Source organism: Podarcis erhardii (assembly GCF_964252035.2).
Source record: "Podarcis erhardii genome assembly, chromosome: 15".
Taxonomy (NCBI): domain Eukaryota; kingdom Metazoa; phylum Chordata; class Lepidosauria; order Squamata; family Lacertidae; genus Podarcis; species Podarcis erhardii.
In genome coordinates this window covers 18,422,215-18,432,886 of record NC_138505.1, presented here as the reverse complement: position 1 = coordinate 18,432,886, position 10,672 = coordinate 18,422,215, and the positions used below count along the sequence as shown (strand labels likewise).

The following is a 10,672-nucleotide window of genomic DNA, read 5'->3' as shown; positions in this document are numbered from 1 at the left end:
GTACATCACGCTAACACTTAAGAGTTTCATTGAGGGTTAAAATTAACAAAAACTGCTGATGTGCCCTCAGGCATTTCCTCACAATCTTGAGAGCTAGCAACTTGGTTCCTCATTCCAATAAAAGGGAAGTAGCAACTGCTGGGGACGAGAAGCCTGCATGTTGTTGTCAGATTCAGGTAGGTAGCCGTGTTGGTCTGACGCAGTTGAAATTAAAAAAAAAAAATGTCCAGTAGCACCTTATAAACCAACTAAGTTTGTTCCGGGAGTATAAGCTTTCGTGTGCATGCACACTTCTTCAGATACACCAGTGTATCTGTTGTTGTCAGCCATGCAGCCGTAGTCGGGCTTCATTCCTAGCCTCCCTGTCATAAACCTGAAAAACTAATCCTGTTAGACCAGACCAGAAGGGTGGAATGTTGAAGAGGGAGAAGCCTAAGAGATATAAGGAGTTGGAATTATAACCTGAGGGGAGGTGAGGAGTGGTAAAACTGAGGTCCAGAAGGCTCAATACTTTGTGTTTGCAGGCTTCTGGGGTGTGGTGGGGCGGGGCGGGGGGGGGGGTTGGAGAGAAGTCTCCACTTCAGAGAATCTACGATTTCAAAAAGTTTCCAGATAACGTTATTTGCAAATGAAAAATAAACCACATCCAAACCAGAAAAAACAGAACGGTCACAGGAGGAGCAATTGGCTTTCTTGGTGATGGTGAATGTTAAAAGGTCCTGGCAGCAACTTTTCCAGAACCATAATTCAGAGAAAGTTGACCATTCCGGACTGAACCACATGCAAACAAGAGTCAGATCATGGAGCCCAAGCCTGGTCTACAGCGATGAACAGGAACTTCATTAGCTATGAACTCCAAAGTGTGGGATTCTCTCCAAACCTGTGTCAAACTCTTGCAGCATTTTGCAGCGATAACCCTGCTTTTTGCAGTGCCCCTCCCCCAATCTGAGTAATTGACACATCAAACTCAACACTGAACACTGCAAAACTTTGACACAGGTTTGGAGGAGACCCCAAATTTCAGGGTTTGCAGTTAGTGAAGCTAAAGGCAGGAGCTCTCTAGGCAGGTGTTTCTCCATCCTACCTGGAGAGTGACCCCACACTGCTTTCTAATGCCCCAGCAGAAACCGTTTTTTTCACAGCCTCAGCTGACCTTGGAGCAGCATGAAAAAGGTGGGGGGCAGAGGGACGCCTTTGCAAAAGCCCACTTTGCCAAATAGTTTTGGGGAAAGCATGAGGGCCAAACCAGGTTCAAACCATGCTTCAGATGTGGCCCCTCTGAACTGTGGATTCAGGAGCCTAAGGATGTCAGTGACATTTAAGTTAAGAACACAAGAAGAACCTGCTAGATCTGGCCAATGGCACATCAAGTCTAGCGCCCTGTTCTCACAGGGACCAACCAGATGCCCGTGGGAAACTGGCAAGTAGGAGCTGTTCACAAGAGCATTCTTCTTATTGTATTTTTAGTGTTTTGTTGGAAGCCGCCCAGAGTGGCTGGGGAAATCCAGCCAGAAGAGCGGGGTATAAATAATAAATTCTTCTTCTTCTTCTTCTTCTTCTTCTTCTTCTTCTTCTTCTTCTTCTTCTTCCCTGTGTTTTCCAGCAACTGGGATTCAGAAGCATTAATTGCCTCTGACTGTGGAGACAGAGCATAACCATCATGGCTAGTAGCCTTTGATAGCCTTCTCCTCCATGAATATGCCCAATCCTCTTTTAAAGCCATCCAGGTTGGTGACCATCACTGTCTCCTGTGGCAGAGAGTTCCATAGTTCAACTATGCACTGTATGAAGAAGTGCCTTCTTTTTTTCTGTCCTGAAAGTTTTATAAAATTATTTTATGTTACCTCTTATTTAAACTAAAAACTCCCAACCAGTGTCAACTTTCCTCATAAGGGAGTCCCATAAGTTTCTATTGTTTTAATAGATATATATTTTAATCCCCTAGTCCAGAATCAGGATTTTGAGTGACAAGTTACCAGAAAGGCCAAAAAATGTGACAAAGCAGCATTTTGAAATCACTGAAGGTTCCAGCTTTGCACATCAAAAATGCATTGCTTTGGTTATTTGTATCACATCAAGCTTAGATCCCCTTTGGCTGGGTCCCTGAACTCTCATCTAGCCACGTAATAGCCACCTCCAGATCTGCTTTAGGTTCAGGCGACAAGCAGCAGCACGAATGGGGGGAAAGCAGATTATTCCGCATTGTGAAATGAAACAGTGTCGTAAAGCTTAAGTTGATAACCACACGGACAGGAAGGAGACACAAGCTCAGGAATCAATTGTTCCAGAAATTCTCCTGGCGTTTGGGAAGGTAGACACCCAAATCCCTCTTTCCACGCGGTTAAAAAGATTCATTCTGGACAGGATAAGAAGATGCAAAATGAAACAACTAGGAGATTAGCACAAAACCACACACGCAGGCTGCTGCAATCTGCAGGGGAAACACCCAGCAAGGCTGAAAATTGCTCTTGTTCAAATGTTAACTAAGCTTTGGGGCAAGAAACTTGCAGCATACAGCTGCCAGGAACAAGGGCACCTTTTCCCCTTTTGATGGAAGACTGACCAGACCAGTTCATCTCTGATAGTTCCATCTGCAGAAGGAATTCCATAAAGCAGTCTTCAACAACCTGGCAACTTGGGTCAGCCCCACAGATTCAAGGGGGCTCCTTCCCAAGTATGCACCATTGCAATCCTGATGTACAAGATGACAAAATGGAAGAGGCTGCAGAAGCAAGCACGCCAGCCAGCTGTGTTAGGCTGAAAGCATATTTGGCACACTAAGCATCCGAAAGACAAATCGGCTTCTCCTGGTGCACATGTAAGAGACAGAGTTGACAAAGGACAGGCTCATTTGGGACCCTGCCCAGACAGGCAGGCAGGATGCAGGTTCCCAGGAGATCTGCACAGACAAGTATCACTTTAGTGTACAATTATGACCAAAATGTTGATGTGAAAGGGTGGACAGGAGGAGACAGAAAACATAGTTTTGGGGAGTGTGTTTGAGGTTAATTTTACACACACACACACACACACACACACACACAGCGCTGTATCCAACTAATATGTCCCATCAGTGCAAGAATTTACGCTTGTGCAATGGACTGCTTCCCTGGTGCACCCCTGCATCCACTCTGGAGGGTTGGGGGAAACCCCAGGACAGACTTAGGGGTGTACAGGGTGGGATGGAAAGAGTGAGGAATTTATTTATTTTTTGCAAAGTCATTAGTGCTGCATTGGTTACAACCCCTACTGAATGATTTCCCCCATCTGTCAACTTAGCCCTAAGCAAGAAATGAGTCCACCTTTCTGTTTTAAGAGGGGAAGTGACACTTCTAGGAAGAGTTCAATGAAGGCACGCACCCCACCCAGCCACCAAGTCTTTCAACACCACCTGTCCCCTCTCAAGAGCATTAGCACAGCAAAGGCAGGCTTAGGAAGGTGTCACTGGCCTTGAAACTAACCCAGCACCAGATGCAGAAAGGGATTACTGGAACTGGCCAATTAAAAGCAAAATATGAAAGGAATGGAAATGTCTTTAGCTCCTCTGCTGCCACCAGGTGGTTCCCCTTCAGTACTGAATCCCCTTGCTTAACAGCAGGAAAATGCTTCCAGAAAGCCTGGGTCCAGATCAGTTCTTCTCCAAACTTTTCAGGTTCAGAGTCTGGAACACTTGAGCAGCTGTGTGGGTTAATTTGTAAGCGAGCCCCACTGCGTTCTACGGGATTTATTTCCAGGTCAAATATGTACAGGATGGCAGGCGGATGTTTCTGCCAATGCAGAGGAGCAACTTCCCCCTCTTGAAAATTCCAACTTTCCTCAAAAGAGAGACTGGACTCAAATGGCTAAGAATACACTTTTTTATTTCCCCCTCCCACTGCCATTTTCCTTTTCCTGAAACACACTCAAGTGTCTGCGCCCAGCGCTCATCAAGGCTGCAGAGAAGTAAGAGTCCACAGGGTCACCTTGGTGCAAGAGCTTGTTCTGAAACTCGCTCCCGACAGGAAACGGGTGCAGCAGGTCGGCCTCGCCTTTGGCCTCCATCACCTGCTCAGGAGGCAGCCACCTGGGTGAGCGGGTCTTCGAGGTACTGGACCAGAGCTTGAGCCTGGGAAAACACAAGGACAGGCGGGTTAGGAACTTGGGAAGCTGCCTTATATACAGAGTCAGCCCAATGGTGCACTGAGCTCAGTATTACCTACACTGATTGACAGAGGCTCGGCAGGGTTCTCTCCCAGCACCATCGGCAGATGCCGGAGATCACTGAGCTACAGCCCTCCCCATAGGGTTGAAAGAATTGGTTGGCTATGTGCCCACCTCCTCTGCAGAATTCAGGTAAAGCAAACTTGGGCACTGGCTCAGGCATCGCCCTCAACAAGAGTACAGTGGTACCTCGAGTTACAAACACCTCAGGTTACAAACTCCGCTAACCTGGAAGAGTTACCTCGAGTTGAGAACTTTGCCCCAGGATAAGAACGGAAATCATGTGCCAGCAGCGCAGCAGCAGCAAGAGGCCCCATTAGCAAAAGCACGCCTCTAGTTAAGAACAGTTTCAGGTTAAGAAAGGACCTCCGGAACGAATTAAGTTTGTAACTAGAGGTACCACTGTAGTTGTTGAAAAGCAGAAGCTTCCTAACTCCTTGCGGCCATGTGCTGGCTGGGGAGGAGGCAGAAAGCATCCACAAGCCCAAATCTCACTGCTTCACATACTCGTAACACCGGTTTGGGGTACATAAAAACGAGGCCGTTGTCTCTCATGACATGAAATGTGGAGCTTTTCAACAGGATGAGCTGAGGTGACTCCATTGCTAATCGTAGCTCAAGTCGGTAGAGCATGAGACTCAATCTCAGGGCAGTGGGTTCAAGCCCCACATTGGGCAAAAGATTCCTGCTTTACAGGGGGCTGGACTAGGTGGCCCTTGTGGTCCCTTCCCACTCTACAATTCTATAGTATAGTATAGTAACCGAATGATGTACAGACATGTGTGAACCGTACCTAAGTGTATAGAAATCAAATGTAAAACATTCAAATGGTGTATGTGTATGAATTAGACCCCAGAGACCTTAATGCCTGCAATAAAATGCTATGAGTGGGATGGGGGAAGAGAACAGTCCCCAATAAGCTGCCTTGAGGAAGCACCAAAGGTTCTTGGCTGGATGTGTTGCTGCACCTCTTACAGGGAGACACTCTCTGGAAGTAGTTATTTTACTTGTGTCACCTTCCAAGATGGGCTGTCCCACAAGAATAAAAGTAATAAAACCAGGAGCAGGTTGACCCCTTACCTTGGCTTTCAGCATGCCAAATCCCACCGTCTCTTTCGCGTACATGCACAGGAGCAGATTGGCAACGCGGGTGATGGCAACACGGCCCTCCTTGGGTCGTTTTATGCATTGTGCAGGGCAGGGTAGAGAGGATAGAGAATATGAGTGCACAATATTCACAGACTGCAGGGCATTCAGGTTTCTTACCCTACAGAGGTGTTGCCCTATTCAAATTCAGAACAAGCTTTCTGCTGCTTTTAATATGGGGACAGCACACCTTTTCCGGGCCAAGGGCCACGTTCATCCTCTGGGGGCCATGTGGCAAACTGGTCATGGCCAATGTGCAGAAAAATGGGAGTGGCAAAAACCATTCCTCTCAAGAAGGTCTTCCAGAAGGCTTGCCCACCAGCTCTTCTACCCTATTGAAATAGTAGTAATAGTTCATCCTCTAAAATAATAATAATTTTTAAAAGGCGGACTTGGGGTCACAAAGCCATTTGGGAGTGCTGGATATAGCCTATGGGCAAGCCCCCCCCTTAAGAGCTCTGAAGCAAGTGTCCCACAACAAAGGGAGATTCTGGACCGACCCCCTACCTTCCTCTACCAGTGAGGTTGTAGCGGTTAAGAGTAGTGGAGTGGGGCTCTTGCCTCCACTCAGCCATGAAGCTCTTGGGGGACCTTGGACCAGTCACTGCCTCTCAGCCTAATCTACCTCCCTGGTCTGTTGTGAGGATAAAATGGGGAGAGGGAGAAGTATGTATGCCGCCTTGAGCTCCTTGCAGGAAAGCTGGGATATCAGTGTAATAAATGAATTCCATAAAGCAGAAGCCCCATCCCAGAAGTGTGTGTGTCCCCATCACAGGCCTCCTCTGGTGCCTGCTGGAGCAGCTCCAGGCTGCATGATGCCTACAGGGCTTGCTTCACCACCACGAGATGAATACATCCAACCTATTGTGGCTGTTGGCTAATGCACAGCCCAACTACATGTCACACTCACCAGGTAGCAATTTTGGCAGCTGAGGACCTCAAGTGGCCCCCTCAACAGACATGCAGACTCAATTCCCTGTATTGCAGGACCATTGGGTCTCTTCCAACTCTACAATTCTATGAATTAAGTCACCATGCAAAACAGTGGCTGGCAGGTTTGCCTCCTGGTTGCCATGACATCCAGAAGGGCAAACCCCACAGGGGCTGATCAGCAACACCTGCAAATCCCTGGGCAAAACTCTGTGCAGAGGGCTTTACATGCGCCATTAAATCAGCAGATTGCCAGGGGACTTCCGGGTTGGCGCCATCGGCGAATGGCGGAGTTCCTCCGACCGGAGGAACGGGCTCCGTGGAATTTGGGTCTTCCCACCGCGGCGAGGGTGGGGACCCGCTAGAAACCTCAGGCGGAGAAGCCTGGGGACGTGGGGTTCGGCAAAGCACCAAGAGCGCCTCCCCTACTCGCGAGGAAACCCCTTTTCGGGGCTCTGGAGCGAAGTGGGGTGAGCAGCGCGGTGCAGCGGACCGATTGCTATTTCCACGGAGGGAAGCCGCATAGCCATCATCGGAGAGCGCTGACTTTTTCCTGATTGACATTTGGACTCTAAACAAGTACCCGTGAGTAAAAACGGAGGATTTGACCAAGGGAATTTTTTTTCTGAATTAGGCACGAAGCGGGAAGGTCTAAACAGGAAGTCTGCCTCCCGCTTTTTGTAAACAGACTGAAGCAAAGATCGTACAAACTAAATAGCCTTCAATTTGAATTTAAGATTGAAATTTCCTGCACCTATGACCATCAAAACCCCCTTGACAGCAGGAGGAAAGGGGGTAAAAGAATCTTGACTACCTAATCCTGCAGAGAGAAAGCTAAGGAATATAAATTCCCATTGCCCCTAACCTGGGGACGGGACGTCAGGACAGATTCTTTGAAGAAAACGGATTTGGACAGATAGAAATAAAAGAGAAACAAATTGACTTTAATGTTGCCCTCTGCTTTTGCTTTTTGTAAGGAAACAAAGTACTAGAAAATTGAAAGTGAATTCTCCTTTGTTTGCTACATTTTAAAGATGGAGGTTAAACAGAAGCTGTGCCCTCTAGAGGGAGTTTGATAGTTTCTTTGTTGCAGTTCACAAAGAGACATAACAGCTGTGAGAATCAGCGTGAGACCAGATACTTGACCTTGACTAGAAATGAGCAGGAAGGAAATCTTACTTTCTGCCCTTGGCAAAGTGGATGCTATGCTACAGCAGCTGCAGGAGGACATGAACTTGGTGGATGAAAAACTGGATGTCATGGCTACTGTAGCTAGAAAGTATGAGTTGACAGGAGAAGAAGAGAGAGAAACTCTACAACAAGCAATTCAGGAAACTGACTTAAGGCAAACCCAAGGGCAGTGGAAGATGGAAGAGATTGTTATTATACCCCAAAAGTTACAAAATGAGAGATCTAACGTCATTGAACTTAAAGGGTGTCTGCAAACCTTTGGAGTTAAGGAAATTCCTAACTCTAGTGGGACTGTGAAACAAGAGGACAAGTATTTTTGGAGCAACTTTTGTTTGGATTACAAAATCAGCAATGGGGAGTGGAACTGGGGGGAATGGAACAACCTGACAAATGAAAATGGAGACTATGACTGTATGGAACTCCCCAGAGATCCACTCCCCAAGGAGAAAGGGAAGAAACTACGAAAGACTTCAACAAGGGACAAGGAAGCGTTGTACTATAATCAGGATCAAGAAAGTCAGCAGAGGGGGCATGGAAGTGACTTGAGAGCCTCAGACATTAGAACACCGGACTGAAGGTTAAGACCTAAAGCGAAGAAAGGATGGACACAAGCCGAAACCAGGAAGAAAGGGACAATGGATAAAACTAGAAGAGAACTTTCTTTTATATATCTTGCTATTTCTGAGTAATATTAATGAAATAATAGAGTGTGCCGGAAAGGAAATAATTGGCTTTAGCAGAAAGACTTGAAGGTATTAAGTATAAATATAAATTTAAATTCTAAATTTTAAAGTTTATGGTTCGGAAGGTAAAAATAAAGTTAAGATAACATTGATAAATTGAGATAGATTGTTAAGATAAATTATTTTTGACAAATATGGGAAGAATTTGCTGAAACAATGATTAAATTGGAATACTAAAAGAGAGGTATGAGGAGGTCTAAGACACAAGATAATGAAATGAAGTAATTTTGAATTTATATACTTTTTTCTTTTTTTCTGCCTTTTTTCTTTTTGTCTTTGTTTTTTTTTACTCTGTTATTTTAATGTTTTTGTATTTTTGAAAAGTTGAATAAATATCATTAAAAAAAAATAAAAAAATCAGCAGATTGCCAGGGCTTCAGTGCACAGCATGGGCCGACTTTCCCACCTCCACCCTCCAAGCTTTTCTCTGCAGGTTGGTGGAAAAGCTGCTGGAAACCTCTCCAGGCAAGTGCTCCCTTGTAGTGGAGCCACTCTTAAGCCAGCAAATGTGGTTATGAAGCCACGTTCAGACTCCAGCTGTATCTTCTAACCTCTTGCCGATCTCCAACCCAACGCTAACAGAGGTCGGGCTGTATATAGGGTATCCCACAATCACCATGTTCCATCCTTCCAATATCGCTCCTCAAAGATTTCCAGATGTGCCATTTCATCGTGCATGGAAAAATGTGCTGCCACAAAGGTGTGCCTCCAGCCACACCTGGGGATTTGAGGTTTCATCCTATCCCTGAAATGGATGTTCCCAGTGACCGAGGCATCCCAGTGAACCAGCAGCAGCAGAGGTCACCAGGATATGCAACACCTCACGATACGTACCATACAGTCCATTAGGATGAACTTCAAGTTATCCTCGTTGAACGCTTGGTGCCCATTCTTGTCATAAGCCACCCAGATATTGCTGGCGATGGCAGCTGTGACTCTGGCATCTGTGTCTCCGTAACCAGAATATGCAAGGAGAGAGCCCTCATTGTTCAGAAGGCTAGAGAGGAACAGCAAAGAGGATTAAATAGTCCTAGAGAATTGTGTCTATGTCTAAAAGTGATTTTGAAATAGATTATCAGATACTTTATTTTATTTGTAACCTGATGGGCGCTCATAGGAGGGTAATGTCCATGCAGCAAATTAAAACAGCACGTGCAATCGACATCCTGCACAGTCGTGTTTACAGACCTACATCTAACTATTTGCAATGTACTGCTTTAATTCAGCCTCTGCAGCCTGAAGTGTAGCAGTCCAGTACACACACATAAACACACTGCAAGTATGATTTGCTAACAAAAGGAACTGAAATGCTATATAAAATTATATATGCACAGCTACACACACAGAAAGAGACAGAAAACACACTCTCTTGACCAATTCAAGCCTGAAGTGACTCTTCATATTATAGAGTAGTTAAATCATGATTTACAATATTTATGGTACAGTGGTGCCTCGCAAGACGAAATTAATCTGTTCCGTGAGTCTCTTCGTCTTGCGGTTTTTTCGTCTTGTGAAGCACGGCTATTAGCGGCTTAGTGGCATAGCGGCTTTAAGAAAAAGGAAACAAACTCGCAAGACGTTTCGTCTTGCGAAGCAAGCCCATAGGGAAATTAGTCTTGCGGAACGACTAAAAAAACGGAAAACTCTTTCGTCTTGCGTGATTTTCGTCTTGCGAGGCCATCGTCTTGCGAGGTACCACTGTACTGAAGAAAAGACTACAAGGCTGAAATGAATACGGCAGCTGGAATTGTACTGGTGTTTGCATGGATCAGTCTCAATCTTCGTTTGGCATAAACGATACCCTCAAACGGCATGTTAAAAGCTTCATGCGTTTTAGAGTACAGTATTCTGCTTTTGCTAGCCTTTTCAAATGCTTCATTATATGCAGAAATATAAAGCTCCCCTCCTAGATTCCCTCAAATGGTTACAGTGGTCGTTTGGGTTACATACGCTTCAGGTTACAGACTCTGCTAACCCAGAAATAGTGCTTCAGGTTAAGAACTTTGCTTCAGGATGAGAACAGAAATTATGCAGCAGTGGCGTGGCAAAAACAGCAGGAGGCCCCATTAGCTAAAGTGGTGTTTCAGGTTACGAACAGTTTCAGGTTAAGAACAGACTTCCGGAACGAATTAAATACTTAACCCGAGGTACCACTGTATTATTATTAAAGCTAGCCAAATACACCTTGAGGCAGTGAGTTCCACAAGTTGCAGTGCAACCCTCTGCATTGGGACTCGCGAGTAAGCCCCACCAGCTCTGCTTGCCCAAGTACTCACAGGGTGCTCTGGACTCCTCCCGTGTTCGCCTGGCTCAGCACCTGCGTGAGGGCCTTGGGGCGCAGCATCACAACCTTCTAGCCAGACGCTCCCCTCGCAAAGCAGGGCGAAGCCTCACATCAGCTGACCCAACAAGGAAATAACTCCGGGGCATGTTGGGAATTGTAGTCTTCCCCATCTCAACAT

At 46.0% G+C, this 10,672-nt stretch overlaps 1 protein-coding gene across 1 annotated transcript; it reads right to left on the bottom strand.

Moving 5' to 3' along the window:
- Positions 1-3,843: 3,843 nt before the first annotated feature.
- Positions 3,844-10,646, bottom strand: LAMTOR2 (late endosomal/lysosomal adaptor, MAPK and MTOR activator 2). The gene is made up of 4 exons (XM_081842176.1): positions 10,487-10,646; positions 9,045-9,207; positions 5,281-5,370; positions 3,844-4,105 (listed from the first exon to the last, which is right to left on the bottom strand). The coding sequence occupies exons 1-4, from the start codon at positions 10,552-10,554 to the stop codon at positions 4,049-4,051; spliced, it is 378 nt and encodes a 125-aa protein (XP_081698302.1). The 5' UTR covers positions 10,555-10,646; the 3' UTR covers positions 3,844-4,048.
- Between the last annotated feature and the right edge of the window lie 26 nt (positions 10,647-10,672).